The sequence below is a fragment of the Strix uralensis genome, chromosome 1 (assembly GCF_047716275.1).
Source record: "Strix uralensis isolate ZFMK-TIS-50842 chromosome 1, bStrUra1, whole genome shotgun sequence".
Lineage (NCBI taxonomy): Eukaryota > Metazoa > Chordata > Aves > Strigiformes > Strigidae > Strix > Strix uralensis.
In genome coordinates, this window is record NC_133972.1 from 83,160,556 (window position 1) to 83,182,545 (window position 21,990).

Here is a 21,990-nt window from a genome sequence, read left to right on the forward strand (position 1 = left end):
GTGTTTAAGGGTCGTTTGGATGAGATGTTGGGGGATATGGTGTAGGGGAGAACTTTGTAGAGTAGGGCTGATGGTTGGACTCGATGATCCCAAGGGTCTTTTCCAACCTGAATGGTTCTATGAGTCTATGATTCTAAACAAAAGCCCAGGTTGTCCCACGCTCCCAGACATCAGCTCTCCCCCACGGCCGGGCAGGAGGCAGCACCCCTCCTTCCCCCCGCGGCCATCGTCCCCAGGAAGGCCAGCAGGCCCCGCGGCAGGGCGGGCGGGCGCGCAGGGCAGCACCTGCGCCGGGGGCCGGCCCGCCGCAGGAGGGAGGCGCGGCGGCGGGCGGCCGGGAAGGAGAGGGCGGGCCCGGCTGCTCCCGGGAGCTGCTGTCGGGGCGGGCCGGAGGTCGGCGCTCCCCGCAGGTGAGGGGCGGCAGGGGCGGGGGGCCGCTGGCCTTCGCCCCCGGGGTGCCGAGGGACGGGGCTGCCCCCAGAGGAGCCGGTGGAGGGGGGCCGCGGGGCCGCTGCCGGCCGGCGGGTGGAGCGCGAAGGGCGCGGCCCTGTCCCCAGGGAGACGTGGGCAGGTGCCCGGTGTGCGCCGGCCGCGGGGCAGTGCCGGCGGCCGCAGCTCCGGGGCCGCAGGCCCGGGGTCCCGGCGGCAGAGTGACTCCCGGCGGGTGAAGAGGGTTTCGGCTTGCTGTGGAGGCGCTGGGGCGACGGGACCCACACCAGGAACCGCCCGTGGGGAAGGGTGCGGGGCTGCTTCTTGCTAAATGGCCTCTGCCCGGAGCAGAGGGGCAGAGCTCCTCCGGAGGAAGGCACTGTCTCTTTCTTTGTTAGCCGTAAACAAATCAAAGTTAATTTATTTATTTAGTGACACCCTAAGGAGGCGGAAGGGAAGTCATTAAGCAAGTCCTCAGCTTGATCAGTCAAAATTAAATGGACTACAGGCACTTCTACAGTAATGCTGAAGGGCTGTGATGAAGGCAAATAAGAATAAAGAGTGCTTAGATGCTTAAACTCGGTGTTTCCATATTTTACAGGTTTGGACTTAAGTGTACTGCACTTGAGCGGGTAAAGACATTTTCAGGAAATAACATCCCTGTAATATTTAATACCAAATTATTAAGGATGTATCTTCTCTCCAACATATTTTCGGCCCAGCACAGCTTTGCCAGTACCTAACGTTTATCCAAATCACAGGCGATGTTTGGTGCTGCGTCTGTTTACACCGATAGGTGCCCTCCTCTTAGAAACTTCCAGACAAAGGTCACACACAGCCTGCGCTGTCAGGTTTGCCCTGCCGTCAGTGGCAGTTGTATGCACGCTCGTGCAATGCACTGGTGTTTGCTGGGTTTAATACTTTATGTAAGAGACAACATTAGAGAAGCCAAGATTCACATTCATAGTGGACCCCATGCTTTGCACTTGTGAAGGCAGGAGAGTCAGAGCAGACCTAGTAAATAAGCTAAGCGCAATCAACATGGAATGTAGAAACATTACAATTACTTGATGAATAGGAAAATGAAAAGCTTCCTTCTTTAAAGAAGTTATTTACATGTAGTTTAAAGGGATTTACTTCTTTCTCTTCTAAGGAAGTCTGTACTAAGTCTTGAATCAGCATGAAATGGATGTGAGTGCTGGTGAATGAATAACTTTAAGTAGAGCTATAAAATGAATCAGTTTTATTTCTCTGGCTCAGGAAGTTATTTTAGAAGGAAAGAATACATGTAAGAAAGAAGATGTCTCATGCTGGGAGACGATACCAAGATAAGCTGTACAGGCACCATCAGAACCATGGATCTGATAGATACGAGGAAGACAGAAGAACGAGAAAACCATACCCATACAATGCAAGGTACATCTTTATCACCTTAAAGAAACATATCACAACAGGTCTATAATGTCTGTCATCTCCTTTGTTTGTTTTGAAATACCTTCTCATTACAAAGAAAGCATTTATTCAGCCTTGAAATCATGAAGCATGAGCACGCCACATTTGGAATCAGGGGGCTGTTTTACAGTGTAGAAACTTAATCTTTTTCTTTGTATTGAGCTCAAGAAGAGGCAGAAAGATAGGCTGCATGACACAGAGAGAGGTGTGAATTTCCTGGGGTTATCTGGATCAAGTTGGGTCACAAGTAGGTGAAGTGTGGCCATGTGTCTTGCTTAGTACAGTTCCTAAAGAGGCTGGTCAGCAGGTGACAGCAAGCCATGGCTTGCCAAATATGCATTGTTTAAATGAGAATGTTACATGACTGAGACTAGCCCAGGGACTTACTGAACTCTCAGGTTGCTCTAGTTCAGCTGTGAACAAGTTTCTATCAATCTAAAAAAAAACTTAATTTCAGTAGTCACAGTCAATAAATGAGTACTTGTTTAAGTGACTAAAGCTCTTTGTGGCACTTGATAGTGTGTCAGCCCCTATCACCACAATAAGCAGATCAACTGATAGGTTTGGAGTGACAATAAACTCAGGATATTACACTTCTCCTTCCAGCCTGGCCAGCCTACAGCATACTAGTCGTGAGCTTAGGCTGTTTTGCTTTAAGGGCATGCCAGTGACTGCACTGTAGGAGAGAGGTCTGTAGCTCTGAACGCCACTGGCAAATCGGCTACAGCAGTAAAGTGCTCATCACTCCTGTTTAGTCTTTAGGGGCATGATTGCAGGGCAATTTAAGAGTAGAGGCAAAGAGGGAGAGGAGATAAATATAATTAAGATTATTGAAAAGCTGAAATACTGAAGTACTCCCTGGTAATACACATTTTAGCAAGAAAAACAGGATGAGAATAAAAGCAGCAGTGAAGAGCACTGTGTGGACTAGAAGGAGTACTTATGGCTAAGTATAAAACATTTGGATGGTGGTAATCCTGCTGTATTATGAAATAGCTAATGAATTTTTCTTCTGTCTCTCTTAAATCATGAAAAATTGGAGAGAAATGGGAACAAAGGGCAGACTAAGCTGAATGACTGTCCTTAGCAAAAACAAAGATCAGGAGGGGATATAGTTAAATTGTCTAACATATTAGAAGTGAGAGCAACAAATTCCAGAAATGTATTAATTGCACTGTGGAGAAGGGGAAAAAATAAGGGTTGGGTTTTTGGGGTTTTTTTGGTGTGGGTTTTTTGGTTGTTTGGTTGTTTGGTTTGGTTTTTTTTTTTCCATATACAGCATAATATAAGCAATGTGTGAAAAGATAGCTGTAAATTAAACCACCACTTCTTAATAAAGTGCTTCTCTGGACTTCTTGTTTTTGCTTTAAATTTAGCTTTAAATGACTGGACATGTAGAGTGAAAATTGGTGGCTGGACCTTAAAGACCAACAGACCATCCCTGTATCCACCAGGGATTAGAGGAAGGGGAGCTTCAGCTACAGATCTGTAATAGCCATGGAGATAATTAGAGTCAAGCTGAGAATCTGGGGGGCACCCGCCCTCACTACAACTAATCGAAAAGATTGTCCATCAGTTGTTTTCATGGAGTTTGGCTTAACCTAATAGCATTTCCTCTGCTTAGCTCTCCCAACAAAACCAGCTGTAAGGAAATTTCAGTATTTTGGTGAAGGCTCAGGCTGATTGACCAAAAGGCCTTCAAATACTGTAATGAAATAGATGGGAAGAGCTTCGTGGAAGCTGTAATTTGGGTGCCTAATGCTTTCATCCCTTAGGAGCAAGACTTTCTAGCTAGAGTATTTCTCTTTCCAAATTCATTTGTCTGAAACTCCTATAGCAAGCTTCCTCTCATTGCTGAGAAGAAAGAGTTGCCTTACCCAAAGCTGGAAAGTCCTGAAGGAAAACAGGAGCAAAGGTGGTCAGAATAGGCCATTGTGAGAAAAAAAAGTCTAAAAGAAAGAATTTTTTTTTCATAATTGTACCCTGTTGCTGAACATTAGGGGCGGTTTTGTTTTGATTTTTTTGTTTTGTTTTGTTTTCTGGCAAGTAGCAGGATACAATAGAGAGAAGCAGCTGCATCAGAAAGTACCAAAGGGATTGCTTTCAAGTTAACTGGAAGTCTTATAAATCACACAGCTTATTTAATTTATGTGACACAGCTGCGCAGGATGCTTTGGTGGTTGCACAAGACACGGGACAAAGGTCAGAAAAATCAGAAATGTTTCGGCCAAACAGAGCTGTTGGCAACTACACGCGGAGATGTTAGCATTGGTCTTGTTATTGAACGTCTTAATTAAAATGTAAAAACTACAAAGAACATGATTTAATGTGGATGAATGAGATAATATTTGTAAGTTGAATCTGGAATTGGATGAAGATAAACCTTAGTGAAGTACAGTGATGCTAGGAAACAAAACTACAGCTGAAAATGCTGATCTGTGGATAAGAAATTCAAGATAAAAACTGCATTGAAGGCTTAAAAATAATAATGCTGAATGAGACTTAAAATATCCTTTAATAACAAAATCATCCATCTGTACCTTGAAAAAGGGCAAGCTCCAATTCTCCTTCAAATGAGGGAGAACATTTAGATTAGACCAGACACTTACAAAACAATTTACAGCGAATGTTTCTTTTAACCTGAGTGTTAACTCACTTTAAAAAGGGCAAATTGCACTTTTCCCATAGAATAATTTAGATCTCACCAACCTTAAAAACCGTCAGGCTTCAGATGTGGAGCTGTATGTCATTACAGCAAGGGACAAATCCACTTTGAAGTATACAAATGAATCTCATCAGAGACATAATAAATTGATTTTTTTGGGTCAATTTTAGATTCCTCTTCGAATATTATCAAAGACCTCAAAAAAACCCCCCAGAGAAATATTTAAATAGGCAATTTTTTCCCCAATTTTAAAATCCTTATCTGTTTCTTTTAATAGCTTTCATTCTTCTAAAAGGCATCTTTGTGAAACACAGTAATTGGAAGTACAAACTTGACAAAATGCTTACCCATTAAACAGTTGTGCTACTTTACACATTTATTCTGTGAAAATATTTCTCATTTTTATTCCCAGGGCTGCGATGGACTAGTTAAAAACATTTGTTTTTCATGAAAAAGCCGTTACTTGTTTTTATGGGAGCAGGAACTCTCCCCACACCCTCCTCCCTTCTACCTTTTGCAAGTAACCTAAACAATTCACCCAGCCTATGCAGCGAGTGCACCGTTTTCCAAAATAAGAACAATCAAGCGCAGATACCCTTGTGAAGGTGGATTTATGCAAGTATTTGGATACTTTCTTTCAAAACATGCAAGCAAAAAAGATCACATACCTATGAAGTGGACTAGCTGGTTCCCCTAACAGGAGTGTCTGTCAGTTTCTCATGTTCTAATGTTCAGGAGAGAGCATGAGCTAATTAATATACATTAGTCTTTTACTCCATTGTAGGTCAACAGAAGACATCCAAGGTGGCCAGCACTCAAGGACTTCTACTGTTCGCTCAGACCCTTACTCTAAAACCTCAGGAGCAGCACGGGAATATTTTGGCCCACCACCAGAGTGTTATCCTCCCAAGGAAACCTTCTCAATGAAGTGTTCAAAGGTATGCACAACAAGAGGTATGTGAGATTCTTATTGCCTGCCATCCACCCCTCTCCTTCCAAGGACTTGTCTTGGTTTTGGTTTCTGTGTTTAGAAAGTAAAGCTAGAGGAATATTAAAAAAAAAAACCAAAACAAAAAAACAACTGAGAGAGTTAATGAATGGCATAAGTGAGGGTTACTAGCATGTTTTAGGCATCTAAAGGCATTTATAGAGATATTTAGATACTTGAAAATGCAGCTCCAGAATATACATTCAGAGCATCTGAGTGGGTCGTGTGTAATCACCCAGGTTTTACAGCAAGAGTTAACCTTTGGGATTTAGGAATAAAATAGATATTTGCATCTGTAAGCAATTTAAAGATGGCTGTTGAAGCTTTGATGATAGTTTATTTCTGACACATTCTTCTCAGACTTTTTAGCAACTCTGAATTTAATTCAGTCATCACTGATACATCTTTATAAAGCAACATCGCGGGAGACAAAACTTTTGTGGACATGAATTCAATAAAACAGCTCTTGAGAAATAACTTGGTTTTTTAATAGCTTGAAAGTGACTACAACAATCAGAGAGATGAGCATTAATGTGGGAGGAAATCAGCCTTAACACTTAGTAAACTCATTTCCATAAACTGAAAAGAAATGCCACTAAAATATCTGTTACTCCTTTAAAAGTTTTCCCTCTTCCAGGACAATGAGCATTCTCACCTTGTTTGTAGGAAAGACCCACTGCAGTCTGAGTTGAAACTTGCAGCTAGTTGCAAAGTCTTTGGTTGAAGTCTATAAACAGCCTTTCAGTGTCTTCCAGTAGAGAGACGAATGAAGAGTTTATTTGTTGGAAGTAAATTAAAATACATAATGTTAGATCATTTCTTCATTCCATGAAGGAAAGTTAAATAACACACTCAGTTTGCTCTTAATATTTCTCTGTATGTGAATATGTGAACAATTTAAAGAGTGAGGTGAACTATTTTCTCTTATAAATACGTTCTGTGTATTTGTATGCAGTTTGTTTTTCATCTCGAGGCGATTTAACTCAACAGTTAGTAGAGCATATTTAATGATACAGAGCCATATTGATACTTTGTCAGGGATGAAACTGTTTCTTCTTCAACAATACTAAATTATTTTAACTTGTCCAAGAAGCTCTAGAAAACTCCATGCCTTATTTTATCACAGCATTTCTCACAGAAAAATGAAGTGGCAAGTTATTTTTAGTTTTCAGTGGATAGCTTAATGTGACTTGCTGAGGTTTTTTCCCCTGCATTTGCTTCTCATTATTTCAGTGCATTAAACATCATTAACATTTTCAAAATGTCCTAGTTTTGGATGCATCAGTTGACGATGATGATTTCACTCCCACCCCTCCCCCAGGTATTGCTCAGTATTTTCCAAAAATTTAATGTCTGATCTTGCAGTGGAGGAGGGAAAAGAGATCATGTAGAAAATAAACCCTTTTATTAGCAGTTTTATTTCAAAAAATGAAAATATATTGGAGGTTGATTAGACTATAAGAATGTTACTCCACTGTTTTAATTTTTATAAGTACCAAGATTTAGTAGAATTTCCTAGAATTGTTTTGCAGAATTCTGTATTCCCTGCAGTCATAATAAATATTGTAAATGAAAAGCTACATGAATTGTTTACTAAGAAGTCAGTACATGCAAGCTACAACTTCTTTACAGCATGAAAAGTTCCTGTAAATACTTCTTAACCATCTCTTTTGCCAGTGATTTATCAGCAATCTGGTGAAATTCCCCCTTCCCAATCACCATAATTCTAAAATAAACTAGTATCAAACAAGGCTGGGAAATCAAGTGATGTACCACAGTTTTTTCCAAAGCAACAACTGAAATGTGAACCTTAGTTTCTGACTGTGCATCACTCTACTTTCACTATGGTTTGTTTTTTTTTTTCCTTTTGCCCAATAAATATACTTACGCTCTTTGTGCATGTTGACCAGTTTGGCAAGCTAGAGAGGAATTCTGAACAACCAGAGCTCTGAAAAGTATTTCCTTCACCTAGATACTGCCCTCTTCATCCGTGCTTTTCACTAGCAACATCCCAAAAAGCTAAAGTTGAGTTTCAGAAATAGGCAGTTATTTTTGCAGGGATCCTTTGCACACCTTAGCTGTAAGCAGCAGTAGAAAAAAGGACGTTGTTCTCCTATCTTTGTTATTCCCACCTTCCCTCCCTGATCCCCTTCCCCTTTTGTTTTCCTACAACCACATTAAGAAAATAAACTCAACCCATATAATATAATGGAAGAAACAACCCATACTGATCCCTTTTGTCAATAGGAAAATTTGATGCCATTTAAGAAGCTTCAAAACATTCTGATCCTTTTTAATCCTTTCGTCTTGAAAACAGAAAGAAAAAAAAGTCTGTTTAAATGTTATATGAGAAATACCTATTCAAAGCCATTCAGGTACGATCACGTGGCTAGCAGTACTGGATCGTACTAGGCACCTCGTGATGCATCCTCTCAGACAGTGTACTAGGGTGCAAATGTAGGAGGACCATCAGAGTTTGGACCAGTAGAGAGTGAGCTGTCCTCTGGAAAACTCCCCAAACTTCAGATTGGTGGAATTCTCTGAATTGGAAAACTGCATTCACTTCTGTTATGTTTAATACCTCTTTACAGACCTATCAAATTTGTTTAATCGTTTTCTGAATCCCCTTTTGAATGTTTGACCTCCACGTTATTTTAAGGCAAGGAGCTCCACAGTTTCTTTGTGCCACTTGAAGAAGTACTGTTTTGTTCCTTAAAATATGTTGAAGAAGGTGTCTCTGATTATGGTGGTATTCAAAATACCTAACGATAATCTCATATATTCACCTTCTCCATGAGATTTATGATTTTTAGAGTGAAGTCTTCCCTTTCTCCCTGTCACTGTGCTCCTATTACTTCTTCATAGATTGAAGAATAGTCAGTTCTGTTCCTATCAAGAGTGAAGCCTTTCCAGTTCTGGTTAGCTTGCCAGCCTTATACATTTTCCAGATCCATCGTACCCTTTTGAGATGGGCTGACCAGAACCGCACTCAGAACTCAGGATAAATTCCCAAAAGAATCAGACATCTGCATAAAGGTTTGGGTTCTGTAGTCCTATCCCAGTGCTTCCTAGCTTTTCATGTGGTGTTTGACTGTCAGTGAACACTGAGCTGATGTTTTCAGAGAAGGCTACCTAATGTCTATCCTGAGTGGAAATTATTTGTTTAGAGCCCATCTGTGTGCTCTGTAGATGGGGGAATGAGTGTTTGTGTACATGCATAAAGTGTCAGGTTGCTTATTAAGCACTTATTTCATTAATTTCTCATTCAAGAGCTTGAGCTCTCACCAGCCTACCAATTTTAGAGTTGGCAATCATGAAGAATTTTTTGTGATTATTATTAAAACAGACTTCACCATCTCACACTTCAACCTTTTCAGTTCATTAGTCTGTTCATCTACCGTAGTTTTTTTGGTGTGTACTTTCGAGCTGAATCTCTTTGGAGTCCCCACTTACAGCTTTTTGGGCCATGTTGCAGATCAGTCTCAGGACGCACAAACTGTATTTCCTTCAGATAAAACTAAACGAGAGGGTGAGCTGTAACTAACAGCAGGCACTGTGTCCTTTGGACCAAACTAGAGCTAAAATGAAGTACCCCAGAAAATGCCTATTGTGTATCCCCAAGGTCTTCAGCTCCAACTGTTTAACTCCACAGATCCACTCCCATTGCAGTGCTAACATGGGCATAACTAGTGACAAGCAGCACAAAACAGAGACTTCCCTCTTAACTCTGTTTGAAAACTGGTTGTTTCCTCTTGCTCTTTATTTTCTTTTAACCACTGCTAATCTGTGAGAGGATCTTTGATCTCACCGGAGCTTGTGTCATTTAAGAGCACTCCCACTTGGCTTGCCTTTCTTCATATATCTGCTGGTTCTTTCAAATTACTTCCCTCTAACAAATTTTTGAGTCTTCCTTACTATGCTATCTTTATGTCTAGTTTCGGTATGGTTTTTTTCATAGGGATGTCACATCATGGATCTGCAGATTACAGATTCAAAAGGCAACAGAAACACTGAAGTCTGTCACCTACTGTTCCTGTAGTAGTGAAGGAGACTTAAGGAACAGCTTATAGATTGGTGGGAAGCTGCCTAGATGCTCTGTATAATTATATGAGAATTGGAAATAAACTGTTCATGATAAAGGTAAACCTTTCATCAGCTAAGGAACTACTGCTTGCAATAACCATTTCTTAGAATTTACACACAATGGTTGAAAATGACAAGAGTTTTGGCCTGGGGATACTTAGAGCTGAGATTCTTTCAGAAGAAAACATTAAACTTGCTTTTCATAGTGCAGGTAAAATTTCTGTAGTTCTCTCTTCTGTGTAGAAAAACGACATTACCAATCATATTTGCCTTTCAAAGGACCACCCCCCACCCCCCCCGGGTCCTTTGAAAATACAACCAGATTCAGTGCTTTTGGTTACCAGAGAGAATGAGAGAGGTGTTCAAGGCTGGCTGCCATGCTGCTTCCCTCACCTTAGAGAGAGCAAAACCTGAGTCAAATGCAAGAGTGAATTGCTGATCTTCAGTTGGTCATAGATATTTGGTCACTTGACCTTGAAAACTTTTCATTTTCTTTTGATTGCATATATTGGTCTGAAAGAGCTGGAGCAATGCAATTTCAGGATAATGCTTGAACAGTGAAGGTAAACTAAGTTTCTCCCATCTTCGGTCAGTACGTGACTCAGGAAATGCCTGCACTTTAGCCTTATATGGAATTGTACTGTGCTGGTCATAATTTCTGAGCTAATAAATTGTTTTTTTTTTTTTAATTCTTCAACCCACTTGGCATTTAAGGGAGACAGCACTAAAAAGGTTTGTGGGAGAGCAAGGATAATTGAATCGCTGTTCTTTGCTGCCATGAATACAGCTTTGCACTTTGCACCATGAATAGTGTCAGATTTCTTAAGCATATTGTAGGCACTTCCAAACAATCATGCCTTTAGCCTACATCCTAACATCCACACTTGTTAAAACCTTCAGACCAATTTCCTCTCAGAAAAAGAAAGCATTATGGTTTGTAACAACAAGAAAAGTCTCCAATTTCAAGCATAGCCAGGAGGAAATATCAAACTGAATTTATTTGGAGGAGGAAATAGAATTAGGGAGTAACAATGACTTTCTCCAGGATATATTCATGCATTAACAAGCCAGCATTAATTCAAATGTAAACATCTATCAGCTTTTGTTTTTACAAAACACAGTTGAATTTTTTTCCTGTAGCTATGCATGCTGGCAAACACTCATAGACTGGAAAAAATACTGAGATAAAAAGTCACCCCAAATACAGGGTTCACACTAGTAGACACTCAGTTTGAGTTATGCCATTGTTTATAACTATTATACTGCTGCTTTTATGTTGCTCTGTTACATCCTGATACCTTTGTTCTTGGAGTCAGATGTGGGAGCAGGAGGGGAAGAACATTTTGCAGAGCACTTGTATCCCTTCCAGTGCTGTGGAGATGTTGGGGGAGAGTCGTGGTCTGCAAGAGGCATTGGACTGAAGTAAAAGACTTTCTAGAGCTTCAGTTATGTATGTTCAAAAACACTGAACGGCCATTAAATGTGTATAATGCAGGTAACTTTGTGGATGCAAACAAGCATTTGACAAGTCCGTTCAGCTGCACATGTTAGATCTTTTCAGCAGTGGTCAGCAGGACACTTACATTTCTGTGAAGACACCCCATAGGATTAGAGACAGCTGCATTTTTTAGTCACCAGCTTCACGTTTTGCCCCTACAGTCTGCCATGCTTAGCTCCTGTAAATTGTGCTCAAACCTGTCATACACTGTTCCTGTGGCACTTAATTTCAATGTATTTCTGCTGCAAGAAGGGATCACTAAGGTCCCCTATAGTCTCATTGTAATTACATGGCTTCCCCCTCCTATCTGTTACAAAGTATATTTTAAATACAGTGTGACTAACATACTGAATTTGCCATCAAATTTTAATCTTGTAATTGTGAAGACAGAGGATATTAGTAGTGGGAATTGGATGGCGCTGTACAGATTAAAATAATCCCAGTTATTCAAAATGTTTAATTAAACTTGCACAGTAACAAGATACAGTGACAGAGCTGCAGGTAACCTCCCTGTTCTGAAGTTACAGTGTTCCACTTGGAGGCAAGTCCTCTTTGCTGTGAAATGCAAATAGCCATGAGCAGTTAGCTCTATAAAAACATGCAGGGGAGCTACACTCGTTGCAGATGCCAAATGTTACCTTTACAAAACCGTTGCTCTGCCAGCGTATGGGGCTTCACTCTGCCCACGTGTTTATATCAGATTTTTTTCATCCACCTTTTGGCATTGTGCTAACACATACACTATTGTTTTTAGGGAGGGGAGAACTACAACTGAGAAGACTCACTTAAGTTGGCAGGGGAAGATACTGGCAAAGTTGATGTTAGCTGTTAGGCATGTGTTAGACTCTAGTCCTGCTTCCCTACTGGGAAATCTTAAAGCCTGCTCTCTACCAGTATAGAACAGGAGTTGCACCATCTTTCTTTTAAGACCGCTGGGTTTGGCTTCCCCACATCTGACACAAATTCTGGGAACTAAGAAAAACTCTTCTCTTTAAAAAGTGGGTCTCAAAGCTAACTGGTACAGCAGACTGACTGTCTACTAAATGTAGCTCTATTTCTTGAGCAGGTGATCTTACCTCACTTAAAGGAGAAAATCCACCCAGTCAGGAATGTTGCTCACCAAGTGTGACAACTGACAATTGATAAAGCGAATGAGAAGCTCGGGTTCACAGGTGCCTCCAACCTGACCTACCTTCAGCCAGACAATGATTACTTACAGAGCAATAACACCCCAATCTTTGCACTTTCTGAAGGCGGCTCAGTTTCAGTTCAAACAGAGGGAGTGGCTATGGAAAGTTGGCATAAGAAACAGGAGTGTTTCATTGTTTCCTGAACTCTTTTTAAAAAAACCTGCAAGTTTGTTTCGATACCAAGATATTTGTTGACTATTTGAAAGAACTATGGGTACATTAGGAAGAAAAAAAGGCTGTTTCATGGAACACAGAACATAAGGTGACTGCAGAGACCTACCAGTGCTACGAATACATGTACAGCCTTTTATAGGCGTTGTATTTAAATCACTATTGCCAAGTGTTACAGTTTAATGCAAGACCTTTTGCTTCCCACCCTCTCCAAAATTTTGGAAGATGACTCATGCTCAGTTAACAAGAGAGAAATAAAGAACATGCTAGAAGTGATGCTTTAAAGAACTACTGGGAACAAGTAAACCAAAGCTGTTGTTCCCAGACAGGGGCTTGCTTGTACTGAAACTGTGTCTCGATGGCAAGTAAATCTTAGTGTCATACAGTAGTGGGAAACTCTGGGGATAGAAGATGATGCAGTAGTTCTACAAATTAAGTCCACCCTTTCCTATGAAAATTGGACAGCACTGTTTAGAGGATGGGAGGGTATTAAGCAGAAGGAATAGAGCAAGTGGGACAGTAGTGCTTTTAAGGGATGATGATACACATTAAAAACAGGACAATACATTTGGATCTGAGCACTCTGACTGTGAGCATAAGGCTTCTCTGAATCATCAAAAACAAGGCTGGTCATCCTTTGAGATTTTCTGATGGAGTGATTGTCTTGACTAAAGAGGGACAACTTATTAAAAGAGAATAATAATGCTTCTTTCTAGAGCACATTTAATTTTCCTAGGTTTTTTCCATCGATTTCCAGTAAGACAGATATCTCAAATGAGCATAAATGTGTCGGGCACTTACATGCCATTTAAATTCAGTTGGCTCCAAGTACGCAGTTCCCTTGGGTCCTTTGAAAAGCCAAGATTCAGTGAATAACTGTTGGTGTTACATTGCCTAACACTCGTGTTTTAGGGTTGGGTTGTGGTTTTTTCCACCTTTGAACATTACTCCATTAGGGAGATTTTAGCATAACTCAGTGAAAGCTAAATCCCACCACTGGCTGAAGAACACAGAGACCTACAAAAACAATGGTGGGGTGGGGGCTTGGGGGCCATTTGTTTGTTTACAACAAAGCTGTGTAATGCCCTGATCTTGCATCAGTGAAGTTGGTTGAATTCTTGTTCCTGGTTTCAGTAAGATCTTGCTTTGTACTGGTACATATAACTGGAATAATACCATTGGCAAGATGTTTTAATATTTTGCATCCAGATTTAATATTTTTAATCTGTTGCAACTCTTGTCTCCATTTCATTTCCCTTGTTCAGTTCTCCTCCACTGTTTTGGTTCCTCCCCACTTCTGTGACATTTTTGTCCGCTTCCAAAAGCAGAACAAACCCCCTCTTTCCTCTGATGTTTTCTCTTCCTTCTGCTTTATCTATTCTTCCCGCCACCGACTCAGTTCAGCAGAGAGGTGACCAAAGCTGCATGTTGAGCTGTGCCTTTACTCTCTGGGGTTTGCCAAACCTGCACTGGCAAGAGAAGTTCAGCGTTTGAGATCCTTTTCAGGACTGACGGCTGCTTTTGTAAGTCACTATATATGGTCAAAATACTTGTCTGCTCCTTTGGGGGGAAAAAAAATTACCTCTGAAAAGGAGAAAGCTACCCAAACTGGGAAAAAAACCCAAAAGACAGCTTTCAGTGAGAATGGCTGGGAGAATGATTTTTAATGTGTGTGTTGTAGCCTCTCATTCCTTTCTTCCCTTCTCCTGGAGTGATCCCTAACGTGATATGACACAGGGCTACTGGCCTGTGTGGCTCCTGGCGCTGCTGCCCTGCCGCTGGGGTCGAGGTGTCCAAGAGGGGCAGTTGGGCACCCCCGCGGCTGCCAGCTGGGTACCCCTGGTCTGGTGGTACATGGCCTGCAAAGCAGGGGGAGAAAGCAAGCCAGAATGGAGAATGACAAACCTAAAATATAGAACTACAGGGATGTTAACTTAAGAGGAGGGAATGATACCAAAAGATATGGGAGAAAGAGTCCATGTGCAGTCAACAGAGAAAAGAAGTGACTACTGAGCCAAGATACAGTGGAGGGAGATACTTTGAACACCTCCTCTATTAGTCAGGCCCTTGTGGGGTCAGGAGAGTTCAGCAGCAACAGCCAGAACTGACTGTCCTACAGTTTGCTTCTTGTCAGCTGCAGAAACAGAAACAAACGTGAATCGACCATTTAACTTTATGTATACATGTACGTACACACCTGAGCACTGGGACCATCCTGTCACAGTGCCTGGGTGACAAAGCCTCTTCACAGCTTCCAACGCATGAGACTTGAGCACACATTTGAGTTACTGGGTACCACAGACTCAGCCATAGTGTAGTTTTATGAGGCAGAGCATGCAGATTTAACAGCTCACCTCACCTGAAAAGGAGAGTTTCTGGTCTTTCTCTCATCCTGGCTGTGTTATTTTCCCTCCTAAACTCATGCCAGCACAATTGCTCATCAGATACGCTGTGAGTCACTTTGAGTTGCTAAAGTTGCAGGAAAAAAGCAGCACACAAGAAGAGAGTTGAACTGTTTCCTGCTATTTTAATTTATTAAAACAGCTCTTGGAAGGGCCTAATGCTAGGCTGGAGTTATTACTGGGCAGGGGAGAAAAGTGGTGACTCCCAGACAAGGGTAGGCGCCGATAGAGTAAGGTGAGCTGCCAGTGGATCTGTGCCCTTAACAGCCTGCCTGGCTGCTTTGCTGAAGGTTTGAGCCCACCATTTGATAGAAGACAAAACCATTGACCAGTGGGTTAATACTGTGGCAATAGCCCAGCGTGCACCAGGTATAGAAGGGAAAGGCAAAGTGAAAAATTGGGCCCCTCGCTACAAAAAGGACATTGAATTACTCGAGCGTGTCCAGAGAAGGGCAACGAAGCTGGTGAAGGGTCTGGAGCACAGGTCATACGAGGAGCGGCTGAGGGAACTGGGGTTGTTTAGTCTGGAGAAGAGGAGGCTGAGGGGAGACCTCATCGCACTCTACAACTACCTGAAAGGAGGTTGCAGGGAGATGGGGATGAGTCTCTTTAACCAAGTGACAAGTGATAGGACAAGAGGTAATGGCCTCAAATTGCACCAGGGAAGGTTTAGACTGGATATTAGGAAGCATTTCTTTACAGAACGGGTTGTTGGGCGTTGGAATGGGCTGCCCAGGGAGGTGGTGGAGTCCCCATCCCTGGAGGTGTTTAAGAGTAGGGTTGACATAGCGCTTAGGGATATGGTGTAGTTGGGAACTGTCAATGTTAGTTTAATGGTTGGACTAGGTGATCTTCAAGGTCTTTTCCAACCTAGATGATTCTGTGAATAGTAGATTAATAGTACAAATTGAAAGGCTGCTGTTTGTTACAGCAGGAAGCCTACTCATAGCAAAAGAAGGTTGTATTCAAAGGAAGTTAACAAGTACGATACATTGAAGTGAAGTTGCTATTCATTGCAGATTTAGATTTTATGGAATGAATGAAACAATTCTCTGGAAGGCTCCGGCAGCACTCACTGTCTTTTAGGTTGTAGCCATTCTCCTCACCTTCAGTGCTGAAAAGCAGTGCAGGAAAGATGCATGGGAAAGGAAATCGAAATCTAGGAGCCCAGACTTGAGTCTTGTTACTTGCTCAGTATGGAGAGGGTTAGTTCCCAAAGCCAGCTGTTCACTGTGCTAAATTTAATACAAATCAGTAACATTTTAGATATATCCTAAGATTTTGAACTTGAGAAAGGAAAAAATAACCAGACCAGTGGAGTTCTGAGATTTTTCAGACCTCCTGTCATTTTACACTCAAGTCTTGCAATGCGTTCATTGCGTGGGATTAGGGAATAGTTGTAGAGGTAAGTAACTTCCCTGTAGGAAGACCTTTTGGCAGTCTAGTTTCTGCAGCTATAACTCTAAGATGATGTAGCTAACTGGTCTGTGAAAGCAGGAGTGGCAGCACAGACTCAGAAGCGTGGCTTTTAACTCAGCCCTTTCTGCCAGCAGTACACTGCTTGATGTAGGTCACGGCTAGTATGTGTATGTTAGCATTCCTTGACAGAGCTAAGATTCAAAACTTAACTGTCCTTTTATTCCTTATTTCTCAAGTCTGTCTATCCTGTTTATACTAGTACACTAGGATTTGGTATCAGCTTGTAACTATCACAGATCAAGGCTGCATGAGGTTTTTGGGCTGCCTGGGTCAAGACCTGAACATACCGGAGGGCTTAATATTTCCCTTAAAGCCCTGATGGTTGTACAAGGCCCTAGGGATTTCCACCAATTGTCTGCTTTCACAAACCCTGCTGGCTGTTGTCATAGTCCTGTAATTCACAGCTTCATTCTACATACTGCTTATCATTTTAGGATTTTTCTTTAATACAGGAAGCTTTGTTATTGCACTTTTTAAAAAACATATGATGCAAATAACTGGTGGAGTAACTGCTAATGAACCTGTCTCCATTGTTTAGTTACTCTAATCAATTCTACAGCAGGTGTGTGTGAAAACTGTGCAGGTACGTACAAAACCTGTCCAACCTGAATGCCCTAAGGGACTTTTTCAAGCATGCCATGAAAGCATCTACTGCTGCAGTTAAAAATACAGTAGGCTGACACTGATCATATTTGTCATCCTATGAGCACAGCGACACGTTCTGCCAGCCCTACTGTGGTACCAGCAATCAGCTCAGTGAAGTTAAGGAGTTGCATACAGAATTTGTGAGAATACATAGGAAGTTTTGGAGCAATGTCAGTGAGGATTGGGCTCAGTTATAAATGTGGGGAGGTTAGCAGCAGGTGCTGACTACTTTGACAGCAGAAAATTGCCTTTTCTGAAGCTCAGCAAGGTGATGTACAGGAAAAGTTGATGCTCAGCAGGTCAGAGTGCCTCACCAGTCATAGACGAAAAGGAAATTCTGAAAGCAGCATAGAAGCAAGCTGACTGGTCCTGAATTCCCAACTTCCAAGTTCCCAAACATATTTAAAATTTATGTTTCCCTTAATCAAATGGTCTTTCCTCCCTGTAGACTTGTAAGAACCACTTCCTGATGGAGCATCTATGAAATCAGTAGTCAGCCCTTAAAAAGGGAAGTGGCCTTCTGTGTCCAACACTGTCCAAGGGCCCTGAGGACCTAAATTGACTCCCTGTATTTGGAAGGCATACTGTACAGCTCAACCGAGCAGACAGAAAATATCTGATCCAGTTCCAGTGAATGTCCTGTGCAGCTATTACACTTTCAAAATATTCTGGTAAATAGTCCTGGTAAAGTGATGACTCTGTACCTATTAAAAACATTGAGTCTTTTGGCTGCAGTGTTTGACTTTGCTACAAGGAGTTCCAAATCCTGTCTAAGGGACCAAGATTTAAATTTCTCTTTACCTTTAGCTTCACAGATACTTCCTTTGAAATATTTGAAGCCTCCTGAACAGATTTGATAACCAGCATGTTTATTGTCCTGCTTCACAGAAATGGTTGTGCAGAGGGGTTGAGGAAAAGGCATGTTGTCGTGCAGAAACCATAGAATAATTTGGGTTGGAAGGGACCTTAAAGATCATCTGGTTCCACCCCCAGATCAGGTTGCCCCATCACCTCTGAAGCATCACCTCTGAAGAACACATACATAGAACTGCACACTTAGTTCCTCCTCAACAAGAGCACTTTGTCTCCTCTGCCTGCTCTACCTATGGTTTTTTAGGATATGAAATCTGTATGTGCATGCACTTGGGTATGTATATATATACACAGACAAACTGAAACATGCTGAGCCTCAGATACTCTATTCTGAGGTATTACCACCATTATCACTGCTCCCCTTTGTGCTTCTGGGATGGTTTGCAAGGCCACGATGTGAATGTGTACCTACCAACAGCTGCATTAGCAGAAGTGAGGGGACAGTCTGGGTAGAGGGGAAGCAGGAACTCCTGAAGTGGCCAAAGACCCTTGTCAAACCGTTGCAAGCACCTTCCTGTGAAGAGCAAGCGGCAGCAGGAAGGAGCTTGTTACCTTAGCCCTCTGTGGAGGGAATAAGAATGGGCACAATGGGAATATCTGATAATCCTTCATGGTGGCTGTCACTGGCTTTCTTTGGTTTGAAGCATCTGGCAGCACAAGAGAGGAATTTGTCTAATTCCCTTGCGTGCTGCTTCAGCCCTTTCTTTTCAAGCCCGTACAGCCTTGACAGCAACTGAGCCATTGCTCAAATGGCATGCTGATCAATGGTAGCAGCATAAAATGAAAGTCTGTATGCAAACCGCAGATCCTGCCCCACTTTAAAGGCAAATGTAGGACCACTCTGTCAAGCATCTTACGTTCTTGGCTGTCGGACTGCAATGGAATAATAAGATTCACAATCCTGTAATTAACTTCAGGACTTGAGGACCAACATGCGTGATACACAAGGGGTTTTCATTTCCCGAATAGGCAACTCTAGCTATGCCACGACTGAACATCCGTCATGTTTACTAATCTTAGTCTGACCCCTAGTGAGCTGTCACAGAATAATCAGATTTATCTAACAGATGCTGCACCTTCCTGACAGGCAACTACCACAAAAAGAAGTAATTTATCATCTTTTTTTTTTTTTCTTAAAAAACCTTGGTTACATTTATCAGTAGCATAACATAAGGAAAAGAAGAGAAGAGTCAGCTCAGAAGTCATAAGGCTTTCTTCTGAAGGTGGGGACGTGGAAGAACACATGACCCGGTATCAAATTCACTTAACTTCTCTCGTATATAAGGTGGCTTTTGCTTCCTTCCCCTCCTTTTTTTGTGCAACCAGGAACTGTTTCTTCAGATTTATGAAGAGATTTTTATCTCTGAAGGAGATGAAGTAGAAGTTGCATCTGGGTAGATAATAAATTTAAATTAACACTTAGACAAAAAAAGGGTATAAGTTAAAGCAGTAAACACATTTTAAAGGATCTAAATAACTTGCACAGTTTTTAAGCCATTGGAAGCTTCTAGGTTTTTGTCAGCTTTAACCTCAGAATTTTGTTCATACTGGATATTTCTTGCTCACTGTGTTTATGCCAAGTAGTTACAGGCCAAAATACAATCATTGTGCGCTTGCCTTGGCAATAACACAAGCACAGTAAAATTTTTATGGATTTCTTTCCCCGCATGAAGATCCATTTATCAAGCACACTGACAAATTAAAAAAAAGTAATTTGCCCAACCTCTGAAATGTACCCACGAGAGCTCGTGCTTCTTTTTTTTTAAAGCAGCGCTCTTCTGTAGCTGCAGCCAAGAGGACCATCTCAGTAACAGTGCTGTCTTTGTCTATGGTTTTCATGTACTTCTGTCACCCCCAGTTTGCACAAGACATGATTTTGACCCCTGTTCCCATCTTTCTGCTCCTTACAGGCATTTTGAAGTTTGTGGAAATCACAGTTAACCTCCTGGTGCTGGTTTGTGTGGGTGCTGCCCAAGCCTCTGTTGCAGGCTTCACCTCCCTTGGTGGCTTTGGCACTGGATCCTTTAGCCTGAATTCAGCCTATAGCCCCTTTGAGGGCACGGAGCTCCAGGAGGTGAGGGAGCTGGACATGCAGTTCACCCAGATGAGAGCCCCTTGCGTGTATGGCGGAGTAGCCTTCAGCTTAACATCAGCAGCACTTACCCTTGTCTTCCTTGTCGTGGGGGCAAAACCCATCCAGCAGCTCAGGATGGGGCTGCTGGCAGGCGAATGTGCCTTCAACCTGCTGGCCGGCGTGGCATACATCGCGGCGGTCGGCCTCTACCTGCATTTTGTCAGTCAGGTGAACTCCACAGAAGTTTGCAAGAGGCGCGAGAGGCTGTATGCACGCCGTGGTTATACCTCCATGAACTGCGTGGTCCAGGGCGGTGACGCGGCTGTTGGCCTTTTTGGTGTTGCTGCTGCCTGTTTGTACTTTGCAAGCTTTGTGGTCTGCATCCTTGCTATCCGAACTGTCCGGGCCTTCCAGAGCCACATGGCCAAGGCTCAGCACAGCCCTAAAAGCAGCATTAGAGACAGAAGCGTCCGAAATCACCCCGCTGCCTACAGGCCCTCTGAAAGCTCCCACAACGTCCAGGCTCTTGCCACGTTAGTGTGAAGTCAGCTCTGGGACTGTGCCAGAGAGCTGGAGCTTCAGCAAGGGACAGACGCTGGGTGTTGCATGCTAAACAGGCGACCAGTCCACATGGCATTGTCCTACAAGGTGCTGAAGTGTGTATCGAATCACCAGATGTTACAATACTGCTGTAACATGATGTAATAAAATTGATGTTGAGCAGATGTTTTAACAAGGTTTTTGCATCAGTCTCTCAAGCTGGACTCCTGCATTTAAAATGTGTTTGATTGTGATGTTTCATCCTGCATCCTGCACAGAGGAAATCCAAACAGCAGTGAGCTGTTAATGGGTTGCAACTGCAGTGCTGCCAGACTTGTGCTAACTACCACGTCCTTTCCTCTGCCATGACGTAAGGAATTCAGTACACAGCTAGAGTGGGCAGCCTTCAACGGATCCTGTGCCTGTTGATGCATCCTATTGCCTTACGCCACACTGCTCACAAAACAAAGGACACTTGAGTGCTTTTCTGAACCACCACCGAAGCTACTCTTGAGACCTGTTTCGTTTGGGCTAGTAAAGCGTTTTATCTTTTGAGTCATGGGGGTTGACATGTGCGAATCATGCTCCCGGAGGAACGCGGCTGGAAGGAACGAGTTGCAATTTCAAAGGCAGCACTTAGGTCCTCCTCCAGTTCCCTGCTATGTTTTCCCCATCTCACTGAATGCAGATCAGAACCTGAGAGGCAGCACACTGGTCAGCTATCAGCTTAGTAAAGATACCGCTTGCTTCTATAACCACCTAAACAAGGTTTGGCTTGCTGACTCCACAGCCAGTGGTGGGCAGAGCTTGAGTCAGGAACACGCTGGCTGCCCTGGAATTTTCCATGGGAATGCTGTAACAATGACAGAAAGTACGTGCGTCCTTCCAATATCTAAGCACACAAAGCATGAGTGAACAGCAGTAATTGTATGCCCTCAGGGTTGAGAAAATAAATTTAAGAGAACATCTTTCAAGAGTCCTTTGTTTGAGGCAGATGAAATAGATCACTGGTCTTCATAGATGAGGGAGTGAGGAAAAAAAGGCTGCTCTTGAAGTACATAAGATTGGCCAGCTTGAGAGGAGGGAAGAGGCAATTTTGATTCTGGCTGTGTTCACTCTTTTCAGTTTTGCCTGGCTCAGAGTCATTGCCCAGATGAGGCTCTTTTGAACCATAGTAGAGCTTATTTATTGTATACTTCATATATATATACACACACATACACACACAGAGGCAGATCTCAAAGGATTATGTTTGAGGTAATATAAACCAAACAAGAAAATGTTACAGTTCTGATTAGAAGTGATTGCATGAGCCTTTATAATGAGTATTTATCACTTCTATAATACCTTAAACATCGCTAACACTTCACAAGCATTCATAGCATCATCAAGCTTCATAGCATTATTACACTTGTGAAGAGACAGGAGTGAAGAGTTTTTCCAAACTTGCCACGACTCACAGTAGTGATGGAGTCGTGAAATTGAGACTTTGAGTTCTAGC

The 21,990-nt window shown here is 42.3% G+C and overlaps 1 protein-coding gene across 1 annotated transcript; it reads left to right on the plus strand.

Annotated features, from left to right (window-relative positions):
• Positions 1–360: 360 nt before the first annotated feature.
• On the plus strand, positions 361–20,674 carry LOC141953968 (MARVEL domain-containing protein 3-like). Its single transcript, XM_074892968.1, has 4 exons — positions 361–410; positions 1,690–1,845; positions 5,331–5,500; positions 19,786–20,674. The coding sequence occupies exons 2-4, from the start codon at positions 1,730–1,732 to the stop codon at positions 20,490–20,492; spliced, it is 993 nt and encodes a 330-aa protein (XP_074749069.1). The 5' UTR covers positions 361–410; positions 1,690–1,729; the 3' UTR covers positions 20,493–20,674.
• The last annotated feature ends 1,316 nt before the right edge of the window (positions 20,675–21,990 follow it).

What these genes read in the sequence shown, in the direction of transcription:
- LOC141953968 (XM_074892968.1), top strand. Translation starts at nt 1,730, where the DNA reads ATGTCTCATGCTGGGAGACGATACCAAGATAAGCTGTACAGGCACCAT. An exon ending in CCATACCCATACAATGCAAG is followed by an intron (nt 1,846 to 5,330) that starts GTACATCTTTAT and finishes ACTCCATTGTAG; the next exon opens with GTCAACAGAAGACATCCAAG. An exon ending in AAAGGTATGCACAACAAGAG is followed by an intron (nt 5,501 to 19,785) that starts GTATGTGAGATT and finishes TGCTCCTTACAG; the next exon opens with GCATTTTGAAGTTTGTGGAA.